Below are 17,275 nucleotides of genomic sequence, written 5' to 3'. Positions count from 1 at the left end.
GTTGTCAGCAAAATGATGGAAATGATGTGACAGAAGTTTGACATGTGTTGAACTTGCATAAATGGGCACCTTAGGAAGTGTTCCTCTGCTAAGTATTAATTTCGTTTCTCAGTACGATAAAATGCATACAGATGTACAGAATAATTGAATGCGTTTTCATGGTTGAGTGCATTTGGGAAGGTGTGTATCTTGTTCTTGAGAGTATATAAAGTGTCTATATATTCAAGTTGTCTATTTACATTTAGACGCATAATAAACCATTTGATGTTTAGCTAGAAATGAAAACCTTGCGAGATTATAAATAGTCACCAATCATAATATTGAAATATAAGTAAAAGAGAAATGCCGAGTACCAATTGGAAGAGCTGTCTTCAGATATTTTATGCAGGCCTTGGCAGAAAAAAGGGGCAGTGGTTCCTCGATCAAGACACTTGTATGAAGAAACAGGTTTCAGGCTATTAATTGCCCTCATCGTTTGGCCAATTTCATAAAAAAAAATAGCTTAACCCCCGAAACCGTTCTGACGTATCACCCACGGTATCGTGTATTTTTATTACGGTTACCGCCTTGTGACATCGGAAGCCTGCAGATGACAAAAAAAAAATGAAACGCATAGACGATGGCATAGAATTTCGATAACGCATTTCTCGTGAATTTCTGGGTCTGGTGTTATTACTTTTTGTAATAATTATTCTATTTGGCTATTCTAGCAATTTGTATGTTATCATGGTAGAACTGTAGGTGGTCAAGGGGTTAAAAGTGCATGGCTTTAATGTTTTCTGCACCAGACGCGATTGGTGAAATTACATTAAAAGACATTATCGTTTACGTTAATGTACGTGTCTCTGGAGCTAGGTCCCCAGAAACTAAGCGCTTTTATATGACACATAGACGTCTATGGAATAACTTGTAGCACTTGATCTATAAAGCTTATCAACTGAGAAATGTAGCTGGTTGAGAGAACATGTATCTAAGGACATGATTTATTTCAATGACCGTGGATTAAGTTAGACGTCTATGGATAACTTATAACACTTGAGCTATAAAGCTTATCAACTGAGAAATGTAGCTGGTTGAGAGAACATGTATCTAAGGACATGATTTATTTCAATGACCATGGATTAAGTTTGAATGATTTAACAGACTGTTTTGACCTGGTGGTCGATAAATTAAATTTTGACCTGAAAATTTAAAAAAAAAAAAACTGGGAATGGCCAGCTAGTAGTTTGTAGCTCAATTATGCACTATGTCCGAGAGTTTGTATTCATTTATGTAGGTGTTCCATGTAAACCGATATCGAACCCGAATATTACCCAAACTGGCGAACTGCTAGGATGCATAACGCATTTTTGTTTGTGTGTTTCGTAATCAGAAAGGTAACTAAAAAAAATGAAACAAATAGTTCAATATTAAACATTTTAAATAATTTTAAGCTTGTATTAAGATACGTTTGAATTGGATTCCCTTACCTTCCTTTTATCCCAATTTTTTGCAATTTTACTGTTATTTTAGGGATAAAAATTCAAACGATCGATATAAATTGATTTAGTACATGAGTACTTTAATTGAATATCGAAATGAAAAACGGTAAAGATTCCTGCTATTCTGCATTAATTAGAAAAGGGGACAAAGATCAATCGATCCCAATACACTTTGATAAATAATTCAAGTGAAATCATCAGTTGTAGGTATTAGGAAACAAGTGTAAAAAATAACTTTTTCCGACAAAAGTTGACTATTTAATTATAGAACAAAATTGCCTCTAAAATGGTTGCTTTTTAGCGCATTTTCAATGATTAAGAGATAACGAGACACCGTAGAATATTACAATGTATATGTACATATTCTGAACTGAATAACAAATAATTAAATAAACATAACATTCTCTATTCCGTACTGCAACATGAGCTTTGCAAAATGAGTTTGAACTACTAATTATATTAAAATTGTAAAATACGATATCAATTCCCGGACAATCTGTTGTTTCCGAACTGCTGGTACAACAGAAAAGTATGAATATTATCCAAAGTAACTTATATTTTGACATGATCATGTTTAAGTGCTTTTTAAGCAGATAAGAGTTTTGACATTTTTTTTCTGTTACATGTATTCAATAACTGAGCGCGTAACAATGTTCGTTTTGAGGAAATAGGAACGATGAGCAGGATATCCATAGTAAAGACAAAGCACAAAAAATACACAAATAGTCATAAGAATAAGATATATGAATTAAAAGAATTAATGAGCAGCCCAGGCTTGATACAAAAAACTGGGGGTTCGGACTAGGTTCATTGGTGGGACATTAATTTTAACGCCTTTTCTCTGTTTTTTTCTTATGCGCCCGTAGATTTTTTCTTTAATTTATATAAATGATGTCATTCCGGATTTAAATGAAGGAGGGAAACTCCGCCATTGCTTAATAGTTATCTAGTATGTGACTGTGAAAAAAAAACATTGCAAAGATTTTTTGTAAATGGATTATTTCAATTAAAATCGGCCTTTACTATAATACAGACCGATCAAAAGTTTTCAAGTTATGAGTTGCATATTTCCGATTCTTAGCTTTTACAGACTCTTCGCTAGGCAAGGTTACTGTCCTGCCCCTCCTGTTGCGTGAAGGGAGGATGCAAGACCGTAACCCTTGGGTAGCGAAGCTGCTTTTACATTTGTTGTGATAAATCCCAGATTCAGTTTAAATTTTATTGGTAATTAGATTATAACAAATCAAAATTCGAGAAGTGAACCATAAAGTGGCTCACTTATTCTTCCTTTACGTGATGCAGAGAGACGTGATTGGCTGCACACAAATTAAAATTATGATATTGTAAATGTTCAAAAAAACTTTTCTGCCTTGTCAAAATATGAATACTTTCTTATAATACTAATCAAATCAATGCACAAACCTCTTACTACAACTGCTCTGTACATGTATGTTTACGCTGTAAAAAAAGGAAGTTTATAACAACTTATAGACAGTAAATAGCAAATAATGGATTGTATTCCCTTGTTTATAAACGTCTTGATCAAACCCCTCTCTTTTTATAATATTGTTGATCTGCCCTGCCCTGGTCAATGATGTTTCCTTCGAAATAATATTCTATAACAACTATGTTACCAGTGTGTCCTATTCATACGGTTACTAAAACTTGAGTCTTTTTAAGAGGTAAACAATTATATTGCGTCTGAACTTCTTTCTTCTTTTTGCGTTGGAATGTTTACAAAGAATCTGTTTTCTTTTTATCAACTCGTTTAATCGTTCAGAGCAGCGGCGGATCCAGAGGGGATGCATGGGGTTGGCACCCCCTTTTCATTGGAAAGCATGTACATGTATGCACATGCTTCCAAGCAAAGTTCAAAGTTCACAGTTTATGTATTGTCAAATTCAAACGAAATTCAGCCTTGCCATGAACCCCCGAGTCGCACTTTTTTTTTGTTTGAGAATCCCTAATTCATTGCTAAATCTTTAACGTTTTATTTGAAGTCCAAGCAAATAACGACAAACGCAAAAAATATATGTATAATTTTTGTATGTAGAAAACCAAATCTCAAAACCTTAAGTCTTTTCGTCAAAACGTAAGGTGGACTCGATATTTTACATTGTCTCTGATCATAAAACGTCCCAGAAACTAGACAAATTGTCAGGAAACGATTTCGTATTTGAGTACAATTAATAATAATAGTTGGAGCGTGAAACTTCAAACTCATTTTGAGAAGCCCGTGTTGCAGATCGAATAGATAACGTTGTGTTTATTTTATTTGTTATTAAGTACAGAATATTTAGATACATTGTATACATTTTAATATTCCACGGTACCTCATTATCTCTTAATCATTGAAAATGCACTAAAATGCAACCAGTTTTACAGGCATTTTTGTTCAGTGATTAGTCAAATTTTGTCGGAAAAAGTTATTTTTTTATATTTTTGAAATTATATACATGTGATCTTTACATGTTACTTGTTTCCCAATACCTATAATGAACGATTTCACTTTATTACTTATCAAAGTGTATTGGGGTCCATTGATCTTTGACTCCTTCTCTAATTAATGTACAATAGCAGAAAACTTTACCACTTTTCAATTAGAAAAGAATGATATTCAAAAACTACATTGATTTATCTTTCCATTCACATGTACTACAGCCGTATACACTCTAGGTCCATTAGAGTCCGCAGCCCTATATGGTGACCTGTACAAGTTTAATTGTTCGTTGCTTAATTGCCATTTGGTGGATGACTATCTCACTGGCAATCATACTACATTTCTTATTTTTTATATCCAATACTCAAACCGACCAGTAATAAGAAGTCCCTGTCCAACGGCTAAGACTACAGATAACGTGACGATGTCCTGTCTAACGGCTAAGACTACAGATAACGTGACGATGTCCTGTGCAGCGGCTAAGACTACAGATAACGTGACGATGTCCTGTGCCGCGGATACTACAGATAACGTGACGATGTCCTGTGCAGCGGCTAAGACTACAGATAACGTGACGATGTCCTGTGCAGCGGCTAAGACTACAGATAACGTGACGATGTCCTGTGCCGCGGATACTACAGATAACGTGACGATGTCCTGTCTAACGGCTAAGACTACGGATAACGTGACGATGTCCTGTCCAACGGCTAAGACTACGGATAACGTGACGATGTCCTGTCTAACGGCTAAGACTACGGATAACGTGACGATGTCCTATCCAAAGGCTAAGACTACGGATAACGTGACGATGTCCTGTGCAACGGCTAAGACTACGGATAACGTGACGATGTCCTGTCTAACGGCTAAGACTACGGATAACGTGACGATGTCCTGTCCTGTCTAACGGCTAAGACTACGGATAACGTGACGATGTCCTGTGCAACGGCTAAGACAAAAGTAAAACCTGTTAAAGGTGAAAACACCTGCCTGCCAATTCATGTCTAACTGTCACGTTGTTGAGATCTAGTTCGCCACAACATCTGCACCGCTTCCCGTTCTCTCTCCAGTCTTCAAGTGTTAACTCATAAAAAGTGTCTTGCTTTGAAACTTAGTACAAAGATTCATCATGCCTCGATCTTATTTTTTTTTACTTCAAACTTTACAATATGTCACCCACTCAGTTTAGGTTACAGACCACCAATTCAACCAATGAGCATTTGGAACGTACGCAAAAATAGTCCTACGCAGAAATTACCCCTCTTCCTCATAGTGCTGTGAAAAAAGTTCTCATCTTATTTAAAAAATTTAAACAGTTTCTGAAAGGAAAAACATTTCTGTACATTTTATAGGTGCATTTTGCTTCTTGTGATGTGAAGCCTAATCTCCATAATGATTTTTAAATATACCCCTATCTTGTGAAAACACTGGGATTTCCCATGCTATTTATAGACCCTTCACTTCCGGTGACCAGTACTGCACTGCAAGTCTGCTAACCCCACATGCCATTCTGAGGATTGTGAGCTGACATATACAGAATCATGCTGATATATAGTCCTCTGCAGGTTAAAGTTAGGTAAAGTCTAGAGAAGCCATTGAATATTATGAAATTAGCATAGAAGCCTATGAGAAGTGGAATTAGTGGTTTTTAGCCTTTAGAACTGTTTATTCCGATCCCTAGAACAGAGGTAATTCAGCTCCTTCATCCCTATTTATTCCGATCCCTAGAACAGATGTAATTTAGCTCAATCGTCCCTGTTTGGCTGACGGGACCTACATGTATGTTTCGGTGATTTTGTTTATTTCTAATACTCTCACAAACAAAGCTTGAGCTAGCGTAGCTATACACATGCCCGTCTGTCTACCCATGTTTGTTTTAAACACAACTCTTCAGCAACCATTCAATGGAATTTGATGAAACTTTATATGAAGCTGAACAACTAATGTAGTTGTAATTTTAAAATTATGAATGTTTTAAAACGAGATATTATAATTTGAAGGTTTTGCACTTTGCTACCGGAAGTGTGACTTAGTGAGCTCACTCACATTTTAACAGGCAAGACACCCCCTTCTGAAACATCCTCATAATATCACGCCTCTCCTGATTTAATAAAATAATTCTTAGCTAAAAAATTTTTAGAATAATGAAAATGGTGAGAAACCAGTTCCAATTCTCTTTGCAAGCGTCATTTGAATTCAGTCATAAGGAAATACAATTTCTTAAAATTTGTTTATTCAGATTCAGTTCTTTATTTAAAAAAAAGCCAAAAAATGAATATGTAACGTACCAATTTCTGATTAACATAGAAAGGATAAGCTAAAGATATTTTAAAGTAACAAATAAAAAACTCAAGAGACAAATGATAACCACGAACACAGTGCACTGTACACATGACTCAGGTTCCCCTTACAGTGTATACAGTACACACGAACTCGGGTTCCCCATAACCACGTACTCCGTACACACTACTATGGTTCCCCTAATTGTGTACACTGTACATATGATTCAGGTCCCATACCCATATACACTGCAAACACGTTTAAAATATATTTCTTTTTACCGTGAAGACAGTATACTGTACACATGGCTTAGTTTTCCCTAATAATAAATTCAAACACATGTTTATTTTTCTTGACACCTAATTAAAACCAAAATTAGTAAGCACTAGCAAGACCTTGATTGGAAAGAATTTAGTTTTCTTGTAAGCATTTATAATTTTGTACATGTACATCAATGTTAACTGGCTTAATACAAATTTTTAAATTCTTTTCTAGGGAAGAAATATATAAGTAAGAGCATAATATACTAGTGTTATGTTAATCCTTTAACCATGCTACCACAAAAACTATTCACAGAATCCGCCAGCGGTTATAAATGATCGGTCAACGATCATTTACCGATCGGCCACTGATCAATTCATGAACGATTTATGTGTTATTATCATTTCGAATAGTTACATTGTATTATCACCGAAAGACCAACATAAACTTACATTCAAACAAACTACTTTATACTTTTATCAATATTCTTGAAATAGAGTGTACAATTTAAAATAATTAAATACAATGTTCAAGGGGGACTAGGAACGAATATTCAAATTAAAAAATATGCCATTATTTTACATAACGTAACTGAAAGTTTCAACCCCCCCAAAAAATCAGTGATCATTCATAATTGTATAATTGATGTTTTGTTTATCGCCTATTGATTGGTCAGTAGCCGATCAGTCAAACAAATAGTTGACAGGAATGGTTAAAGGATTATAAGTAAGCAATGAGTGTGGCCAATTCAGAACCTTTGAAAACAGTTTTTGTTTTGTAACTAAAGCAACGAAACTGTTATATGAAACAACTCCGTTGTGTTTCTGAAATGGTCATACGAACATAAAAAAACTGCGATTTCTACGTCCTTTTCCACACAAATTATTATTTCAGTGTTTCTAATCACCGGAAGGAGAAACTTTGCTCTTGCCGTCATTGCATGCAATCCAACATCCAAGAAATATAATCAAAGCCTGTCAAAATATAGAAGTCAATTATTGGAAACAAGTCGGTATCGATTAAACTGAACATCGATAATTATCGGTCGTCGATTATTTTTTTGAATAGTATTACGATGTTTATACGATTTCAATGGTAACTGAACATTTTTCATGTTAATCTTTAGTTGAGAAATATTTTAAAGTATTTTGTTCCAATTATATGATCAAATAATTCAAGTCGGTCACCTTTTTAAGGGTTTTGGTAGAAAGTTTAATTTTTTAACATGCGAGGCTTTAGTTTAATAGCAAACATGTAAAAATCTCAATATCTCTATTTTCCCCACACAGAGAAGAGAAATAATCGGGTCTCTTATGAATCTGAAAAAAATGTACACATGTAAAATGGCGGGAAACCATTAGCAAAAATTTAATCACCGCCCGATAGTTAATTTTAAATCGTTAGTGCCATATTAAAAAAGAAGACTTGTACAAGAATCCTCTAAAGTTTTATGTAAGTTCCTTGTCTATTGCATGATCATACAACTTTTAAACTGTTTATAAGACACAGAATTACTACTTTTTTCAAAAAAGTTAATTGCAATAACTTCTTTTAAAAACGTACACATGAAGTATTTTTGGAGTATTTTAGATGTTTACGTATTTAAATCCTGAATAGGAAATTTCATCTTTTGTTTTGTCCTCCATATGTCCATCGTTGATTGGTAAAAAAGAATCCACCTTTTTAACAATAGGTGGACGTCACAAGCAATGGTTTAATTCCAAATATTTATTGGATATTGGAATGATTTGGGAGGGGGAGAGTATGTTATATACCTATTCTAAAAGACATTTGGAAAAGGAAGCTTACTTATTAATGATGGCTTATGTTCAAAATCATGTAAAGAAGAAAAAATAAAATTTGTGATAAATGCAGGAAGAATAATCATAATGATAAAAATAAACTTAAAAGAAATGTTTTCATCAAGATCAGTAAGCTACAAAATGTATGTTTAATTACACGTACATGTACAATCATGTACTTTCTGATGAGCAGACATTTCAATGGTTTTTATTTATTTGAAAATATTACTGAGGTTGCATGCATTCATTTACTTTATTAACATAAATTAGACACAAGTATTTGTATCGAACATAAGAGAAAGAATTTTACAAAAAAAAAATAAATAAATAAAACAAAAACAAAAACAAACAAAAATAGACCCAATACACGTTGTTATATACTCCATGCACGTGGACTTTTTCTTTAGATCTATATATTGAACTTGTACAACAGTTTGAATCAAATTGATTCAAATACATGTACAATGTAGTTGTAAACAAATACTAATCATGATAAATATTGACACTTTCGGTGTGCTGTACACGTGGTTCAAGGAGTAAACTCTAATCAGCAGCATTAGAAGCAAATACATCGAAAAAAGATATTGAACATTTAAGTCGATCCATATGAAAGAGAGGTTTCTTATCCTGATCCTGTACAATTATAAGAGAATAGTGACACTGCTACATTGTATAGATATATGTATTTTGTGTAACTATATAATTTCATCTGTCTTGCCTTCACATGCGACAGATATGAACTAAAATATACTTGTCTTACTTTATTCTATACGTACCTCGATAAGTGTCAACAAAATGACCGACGTCATGACGTACTTGTTATATTTCTCTACGTACGACCAAAGCACATCGTAACACCCCTAAAAAGCAAAGTAAAAATATGAAAAAAACATACTTTGTTAGCTGAAAAGTTCATACTTCGCTGTAGAAACTTTCATTGAAACCCCTCCAGAAGACCGCTTTAAACAGACATCTATAAACAGGGTGTAATTCTTAAATCATCAATTTTATCATTCCTGTTTGAGTTTTCTAAAATCGTAAGGTTTGTATTTGATATCGGTCAAATGAAAATTTAATCATTTTCAGAGCTGTTTTTCCAATGAAAAAAAAAAGTTGTAATTAATTCAACAGTGATAATATTATTATTATTAAAAGTGTTTTTATTACAATTACTGTAAAATGTGGACAACCTCATAGAAGCAGTAAATGCAGTTGACTTTAATCGCGAACAGTACCATTAATTTTCTCCAAAGTAATTTGAAAGACTGCTATTCTTTTTAGAGATTCCTAGTACATGTATGTAGAAAATGGCGTGCGTATTCAAGAAACAACTGACACTTCCAGTTTATTTCAAATATTCGGCATATGAAGTTGTTTGGTCACCACCGATCATCACATGTCGGTTACAAATGTATGCAAATTTGCACTTTTAAAACAAAAACTGTTAATTTTTTTTCGACTGAATCTTTAAGCAGTTAAAGCCGATGTGCCCTTACACCTTTCTGAACATACTAGAGGGAAAGTAAAATAATACTTTTAAATACCTCATGCACCCATTATCTATGTTAAGTCCTGGGTGAGCAGGGGTTATTTCCTGGGTGAGCAGGGAGGGGTTATTTCATTTTATACATTATATTGGTATTGATTGATTATTTATTTATTCCTCCATTGACACGAAGAGCATACTATTGTTACATCAGTATATACAACTCAATTATCAGCACCAATAATAGATTGAAATATATTGTACATTTTCTCTAAATAGAAAACTAATACGCGACTTACTACTTCATAATTGGAAACATTAGCCTTTGGTTGGACAGCACATTGGAAATCATCAAGGTTTTGACCAGTTGGAAGCTTTTTACAACAAGCCAAAGGCGCCATTAACGTCATACCAGATTTCGAAAGTGGATTTGTACTCCAATGAGCAGCATTTTTGAAGTCTTCGTAGTTGTCTACTCCACAACAAGAGAACTTAAGGAAAAGAACACTTATCAAAAGATTCTTCCATTCATTCACACGTACGTAATATGATGTGTTTCTAACTAATTTTAGGTTATATTAAATCAAATCAAATCTTTATTGCCATTAAACATATTCAATATCCTTGTGACATATTGTTTATTTTGGTCATGCAATACTCGGTGTTTAAGTGGAGCCAGTTATTCTTATAGCTTATTTTCTACAAGATTCAGAGGTTATGTGCTATTAGTTGTTTTTTTCTCAAAACTGCATGTACTGCATTTATGTAATTTTTCTTTTGTAATAAAAAGTTACTCGAGTGGTCCCGTTTTTCAAGACAAAGTCTGTTCTATGTTTTCTTTCTCTCTTTATTTATTTAGCTGATCACAGTGGGGAAAATACAAATATGGAAAAAACGCAACAAATGTACCAGCGAACCACGTAAATTCTAAATAGTAACAAATGTACCGGCGAACCACGTAAATTCTAAATAGTAACAAATGTACCAGCGAACCACGTAAATTCTAAATAGTAAATACTTCCAGAGATCACCAAAAGTTCTTCAACAAGTGTAAACACACTTTTAAGTAAGCTTTGGAAGGTCTTGACAACAAAAGTTATAAGATGGTAACAGAACGATGACGGTCTGTTTGTTTAGGATAATCCTCCCCTATTAACGTGGGGGTTTGTCATATAAATCTCACCTCGTGCATCGCAAAGTTCCAAGTCAAGCTGATAAAATCGACACCCCTCAACCCTCCATATGTGTCATGTAGCGACTTCTTCAAGATTGGCTTCACTTTATCATCGATCTATAAGGTATGCAAATTTTATATTTATCCATTAACTTTAATTCTTATCTATAATTCCCCAAAGAGATTCACTCAGAGGTTAACAGTCCTCGTATGATAAATGATATGACACATGGCTTGGTTCTCAATTTGTTCCATTTTATGAGAAATGTAAATCCTACAAGCCAAAAATAAACATATAGATGATGTATAACGAATTGACAATGTTCTACGCATACACTTTTTATTGCCTCTTGTGTTATATGATGACATACATTGTATTTCTAGGGAGCCCTGATAAGGATATACGAAGATACACAATACTAGAATCTATATTTTTCTTTGTATGACCCTCCGTATATATCACTCCGATGCTTCCTGTCGATTAAGCAGCTCTCTAGAAAAGAATCATGCAAAATATGATTCATGACTGAAAGCCTACATAATTTTATTTTTGATATTTTGTTTTAAATGTTATAGTAAACTATACAGAAATTAACATGTGACTTTTTATATAACCCTTGTTCTTGGGAGATAAAATTATAGAAAATGTACTGTAGAATTCAGAATTAAGGGAGATAACTCTGTAAACTACACAAAAATACAACAGAAACTTGTGGATTTTCAATGTGAATTATCTCCTAAGAGCAGACAGATTGGAATGAATAATTAAACATTTCATTATACAAACCTACTAATCAACTCAATAACAAAAATAAAAAATGTGTAGCGTTTTTGGGGTGTATCATATATTTCAAAATTTGCATGATTTTACAAAGATTGCTACTAAAAATTGACCAATGAAAACAAGAGCTACGGAACTGAACCGATACGACTCGCTACATACTTACATCCATGCTCCACACAGCGGCAGACGTTCGTTTCCTCTCTTACTACAATCATTGACAATCGGATTTTTCCCGACTTTGAAAGATTCTTGTATTTTCTAAGAGGGCTGAATGCAGCGTTTAGAGTGAATTTCGAACTTACATTAAGTATACAATAGTATGTTCACTCTATTAGTATCCAAAACGTAGTCAGAACTGGGACTTTCTGTTTAGAAATACATGTACTGGATAAAACTGTAGTTAGATTTAAAATGAATTAATGAATCGCTCTTACCAATTAAAATATGTTCGAATCAAATGAACAGTTTTTTCGACTTGTAATTCACTGCAAACTTTCGAATCGTTTTCCACATAAACTTACAATGTCTCTTTTGTTCAGATACAGCCCAGTTATGACGATCAATAACATCATCAGCAGGAATATGATGAAGCTGTACTGAAAAAGAAGGGAATAAGTATGGTAAAAATAATCATTTCATATTATTATCATGTAATATCAAGAGAATTGAAAAAGTGAGTATGTCAATGAGACAACAACCCCATTGGGATGAAAAATGTCAGCTCATTTGGTGCAGGTAAATACATCATAACGTTCTATGCGTTCATGATAACGACCATAAAACTTCTGTAGTGGTAAATTCAATCTTCTGTTGTTCCAAAAGTCTCATTGTAAGAAGTCTAGCACGGTACAACAAGTCCATGTGAATAAGACAAGTCCTGGCATGGTAGGAAAACAAAACATGTGCTGAAGGGATGTTATGATAAGCCTGTGCGTTTGTTGTATACTAGTACATGTAATTTAGTCGTGAAATTTCTATTTCTATCAATCTCTAAGTGAATGTCAAGATATAATTAATGGCTGACTTATAGGGTTTGTAGGGTCCTTTATCTCAAGTTCTTTGGCTTTGATGCGATGTGTTAAATCACACGAAGCTCACGTGAAGGCTCGATTCATCCAAATTTCATGTAAATTTAATTAGCTCAGTTCGTGTGAAAATCACATAAAATTCGTGTGAAAATCATTTGAAATAATTGTTTCTATATGTGTATAGAAAACAAAAAACAAAAACATCATAAGCATATACACTGTATCATCGCGTGTTGTACATTAAATACTTGTTACATACAATATAGAGAAATATCTTGATCTTGTAGCAGGCACCACACATCCCCAAAATAACTAGGATTAGGATAACCGACCCAAAGACTATCAAAGCAACCGCCATTCCTGAAAGTATCTTTTCTATAATTTCCATAAGTTCGTCAACTTTCGAAGCATCAAAAGTTTGTGCCAGTCCAGCGCCTCCTAATGATCCAGACTCTATAACATAGTGTTAGTGCATACAATGTTTATGGTTAATTAAATCTAAACGCGAGCGAAAGATCTGAAGAGAGAAAAAAACTGCATCTGCGTCAAATTTAACTACCCTTTATTAAAGAATTCAGGGAACATGGTAGCATAATTCAAAATATTTTTAATTAATATAAGATTACTATATTATATAATATGGTTGGACAAAATTAGACACATGTACATGTATCTATATTTTGTAGTGTTTACCATTATTTTACCGGTAATGTCACTACTGACATCACGATACCTACTCTGGGATAGTGAAGCTAGTCCATCTTTAACTGCATCAAGGCCGTCATCCAGATATGGCTTCACTTTGTCGAATCCAAATTTCAGAACCATACCAAGTCCAAATATCACCAGTCCAATCAACTACAATAAAAAAGAATCCCACAAAATGTAAACCGAACTCACTGAAACCATATATACTTAGAATACTTTCCTATAGTCTTTGAACGTCTAACTACATGTATATTGCCATAGGTGTAGGGACATTAAGCTACGAATATTGTCTAAAATATCAACGTTGTTGTAATAATATTAAGTTTTTCATAAGGTAGTAAAATAAATAAATATAAGGAAAAAATATAATGTTTGGCATTAGTTCATTATAATGACGTCATATTGGTGCCATAATTTACCGTCATTTAGCAAACACAGCTGAGAATTGTACATTTTGTTGTTGTTGTTGTTGTTGTTGTTGTTTTTTTTTTTTTTTTTTGGGGGGGGTGGACATATTTACACCCAGAAAACTAGGTTCACACCCAAGAAACAACTGTACATTTTCACATATGATTAACTATGTAATTATGTAATTATAAATAGAAGTTGTTTCTCTGGATGTGGACATCGTTTCCATGTCAAAAATATGACAAGAAAGTGTCCAAAAAGTACATAATTTGACAGGATATCTCAATATTGGTAAACTTCAGTCAATATTTTATTCTGTCCTTTCAATGTAAGAAATATCAGAAGTCTTTATTTTTCTTATTTGTGATGATTCAAGTCTCCAAATTCACAATGAAATTATTCAACACTTTATGATTAATTTTCAATCGAATTTTTGGCCAGCAAGACCCTATATCGGCCCTTTTCCTTTGCTTTCATCATCATGTTAATATCGATGATATAGTTGCAAACATTCCAGACAATAAGCGTATTCAGATACAAACGTAATGCTCTTTAAGTCCGGACGTATTGCCCATACGAGTATTTATTGAAATACATGTAAGCATATAGACTCGCTGTGGTTCTTCATGAGTTGAAGTGATTTTGTTGAAAATAAATCCCATGGATGTGTTACATTTAGTCTTCAAGAATAGATGTAAATTCCATTGAAAAAAAAATTAACCATGAATGCGATATGCGCATAATCATATGATCGGACCATATGCGTATGGATGGGTGTATCCCAAATACGCATTCTGTCTATGTAACATTTCAAAACATATTTAGGGGGCATTCACTCATTCTGCAAATGGTGTTGATGTAGGTCATATTTTGATGTGCCAGGCCTTTTGGTTTTCTTCAAAATAAGGCTATTTCATATTTGTTTTTAAAAAGACATGGATTAAGATTTCGTTTTTACATATGCAAGTATCTTTCCGTATTTCTGAAGAATGATATTTTGAGAGTGCTATATAAACATTGTACATGTATGAAGATAAAACACATTCACAGTAGCACTGCCTCCCCTTCAAACTGCAGCCAGCAAAAAGTCAATTTCCTTCAAATTGAGCGTATTCTTTTAAAGTATAAGTTGTTACCGCCAGAAATAGTTTTATTACGTGTAGCTATACCTCAAGCTCGATTTAAAACACAGAAGCATGCTCCTGTTATCAAATATGCATCCCGACTAATATAATACTAGTCGTGATGCGTATCTGATTATAGTGGAAGAAAACACACTGCTTATATTCTGTACAACCTGAAGACATTCCGGGTTGAAGAAACACTCAAGTTTTTTACATGTAGTTTTTACGAAAAATTTCAGATACTTTCAAATTCAATTCAAATTTTATTATTCAAATCATGGTCCCTTAGGGGACATTCAACATTAATATCTATCAGACGATCCTAAGCGGCAGTATTAGATGAATCAGTTAAACATGTTTGGCCGAAGAATATTTACACCCGTCACGAATAGGTTGGAAAAAAGGCGCGCGGTGTGCCTTTCCTTTCATCATAATTTTCAAATTTTGAAGGAAAATGTTTTGGAGGATTTAAGCGTATTTCAGAAACGTTTCTTGAAAAGTTGCCCGAAGTTTACTACGTCTAGTGAAAATCCGTATACGTGCGTTAACCAAATCGCTTAGTCGAAGCAGTACTTGTTGATTTCACAAGACATAATGTGAAGTAAGCTTACCAAAAAGATAAGATTCAGAATAACAATAAGTATTCTCCCACATTTTGAAATGCAATCCATCATGCAGAATATGAAAAAAATTTATAACTTCCTTTGTTTAAATTTATCAGTAAACACAGATAATTGTCTTGGTGCTAAAAATGTTCAAAATTATAGATTTTATAGATACAATGTACAATATAGGGAATGATAATATTGATTAATGGTGATAATACAAGGCTTTGGGTAAAGACAAATATACTGGTTACTGGAGAATTTGAGTAGTTCAATAAGATAACGGATCTTTGTTACTTTTTGTAAGTTATATCTTACCAAGAAGAGTGATAATAATCTTTGTTCAGAAAATAAAATTCAAATATATGTAGATGTATATACAATGTATTCGATTTGACTATTTTTCTACCGACCACAATGTCGATAAATTAGTTTGTTTAATGATTGCATGCCGGCAATGTGGTTCTTGAATCGAACTTAGGGGAAACATTTGATTCCAGGGGGGTGCTGGTAGTTTATGAAAAAAAATTACTGGCCCTGAAAAATCTGAAAATAAACATACAGGTTAACACCTCCTAGAAATAAACACATTGTCTTCTGACCTCAGCCAAGGTACTTCATACAGTGAAATGGAAATAATATTCTTGCCTAGATGCGGTGGAAAATAAATTTTCTGACACTACAGAGTTTGCCAGCCCCACCCCTCCCGAATTAAATCGTCGTCCCTTTAATCAAATCAATTGCAATACTATTCATTGATCATATTATTGCTAGCATTTCTCCTTTATGTTTGCATATTAATAACATGTACCAGTATTTGAAAACGTATGAGTCAGGGGAGGGTTTCCATCCACTTTTATTTATGTATATCTATCCCTTTGTTTATATTGTCTTGTCCCCTTTTACATTCTTTTTGTATTTCATTTAATTGTCATGAGATTGCCTATATGACCTTGCTGTTTAGTGTGCTTAAAGCTATATCGAACTGAAAGAGACTACGTAATTAAGGGAACCAAGATTCTACCAGAAACCAAAAGAATGTAATCCAGGTCAAAGAACTGACATTGAAAACAAACACAACAAAGAACATAAAATGTCCAAAATAATACATACAAAGTAAGAAAAGTAAATGAGGAAGTCGGCCTCTACTAAAACATGGGAGCATGGGCAAAATGCATCGGTAGTGTAAGCGTCCTCGATTTTCTAGAAACACCCGCCGAGTTGTTTATAAAAAGTAAAGTCCGTGGTAGACAAAAGAGGAAAGGAAAACTATGGCACGTTGAACAAATCAGTTTCTATGGTGCAGATGGATACACCTTAACGATATATGGTCAGACGAGGACGGGCTCTTCTTGTTTGCACCGTTTTATTTTACCTCCGCTTGAAAAGCGGGGGTATATAGAGATCATGGTGTCGGCCCGCTCGTCAGTTCCCTGTTCTAATCCGCAACTTCCCTGAAACCGCTGAATGGAATTTGAGGACATTTTCTATGATTCTTTATTACCTGATGCAATTGTGTACCTTCTATTTCGCTTGTATACGCCTTCAAAGACGGGATGTATTATGGTATACCGTTGTCCGTCCGTCCGTCCGTCGTCCACACAATAACTCAAAACGCTTTCACAAACTTTTATGAAACTTCGGTGAATTGTTCATATCTATTGACGTAAGCTCCCTTTCGACATCTATAAATTTCA

At 33.8% G+C, this 17,275-nt stretch overlaps 1 protein-coding gene across 1 annotated transcript; it reads right to left on the bottom strand.

Annotated features, from left to right (window-relative positions):
• Nucleotides 1-6,134: 6,134 nt before the first annotated feature.
• On the bottom strand, nt 6,135-15,743 carry LOC148618073 (tetraspanin-18-like). Its single transcript, XM_088585933.1, has 8 exons — nt 15,585-15,743; nt 13,471-13,591; nt 12,993-13,186; nt 12,227-12,301; nt 10,931-11,038; nt 10,047-10,238; nt 9,038-9,121; nt 6,135-7,433 (listed from the first exon to the last, which is right to left on the bottom strand). Exons 1-8 carry the CDS (start codon nt 15,645-15,647, stop codon nt 7,359-7,361), a joined length of 912 nt encoding a protein of 303 aa, XP_088442059.1. The 5' UTR covers nt 15,648-15,743; the 3' UTR covers nt 6,135-7,358.
• Between the last annotated feature and the right edge of the window lie 1,532 nt (nt 15,744-17,275).

The sequence above is a fragment of the Perna viridis genome, chromosome 5 (assembly GCF_037379345.1).
Source record: "Perna viridis isolate PV_CMFRI_1.1 ecotype Kerala chromosome 5, ASM3737934v1, whole genome shotgun sequence".
Classification (NCBI taxonomy): domain Eukaryota; kingdom Metazoa; phylum Mollusca; class Bivalvia; order Mytilida; family Mytilidae; genus Perna; species Perna viridis.
Note: the sequence above shows the minus strand (reverse complement) of the source record. Positions and strands in the feature narration are given on the sequence as shown.

Excerpts from the sequence above, each read along its gene's own strand:
- LOC148618073 (XM_088585933.1), bottom strand. The coding sequence starts at position 15,647 with ATGATGGATTGCATTTCAAAATGTGGGAGAATACTTATTGTTATTCTG. Across the intron at positions 13,592-15,584 it reads TTCTGAATCTTATCTTTTTG|TTGATTGGACTGGTGATATT; the intron begins GTAAGCTTACTT and ends TTTTTATTGTAG. Across the intron at positions 12,302-12,992 it reads TCAAGATATTTCTCTATATT|TACAGCTTCATCATATTCCT; the intron begins GTATGTAACAAG and ends CTTCTTTTTCAG.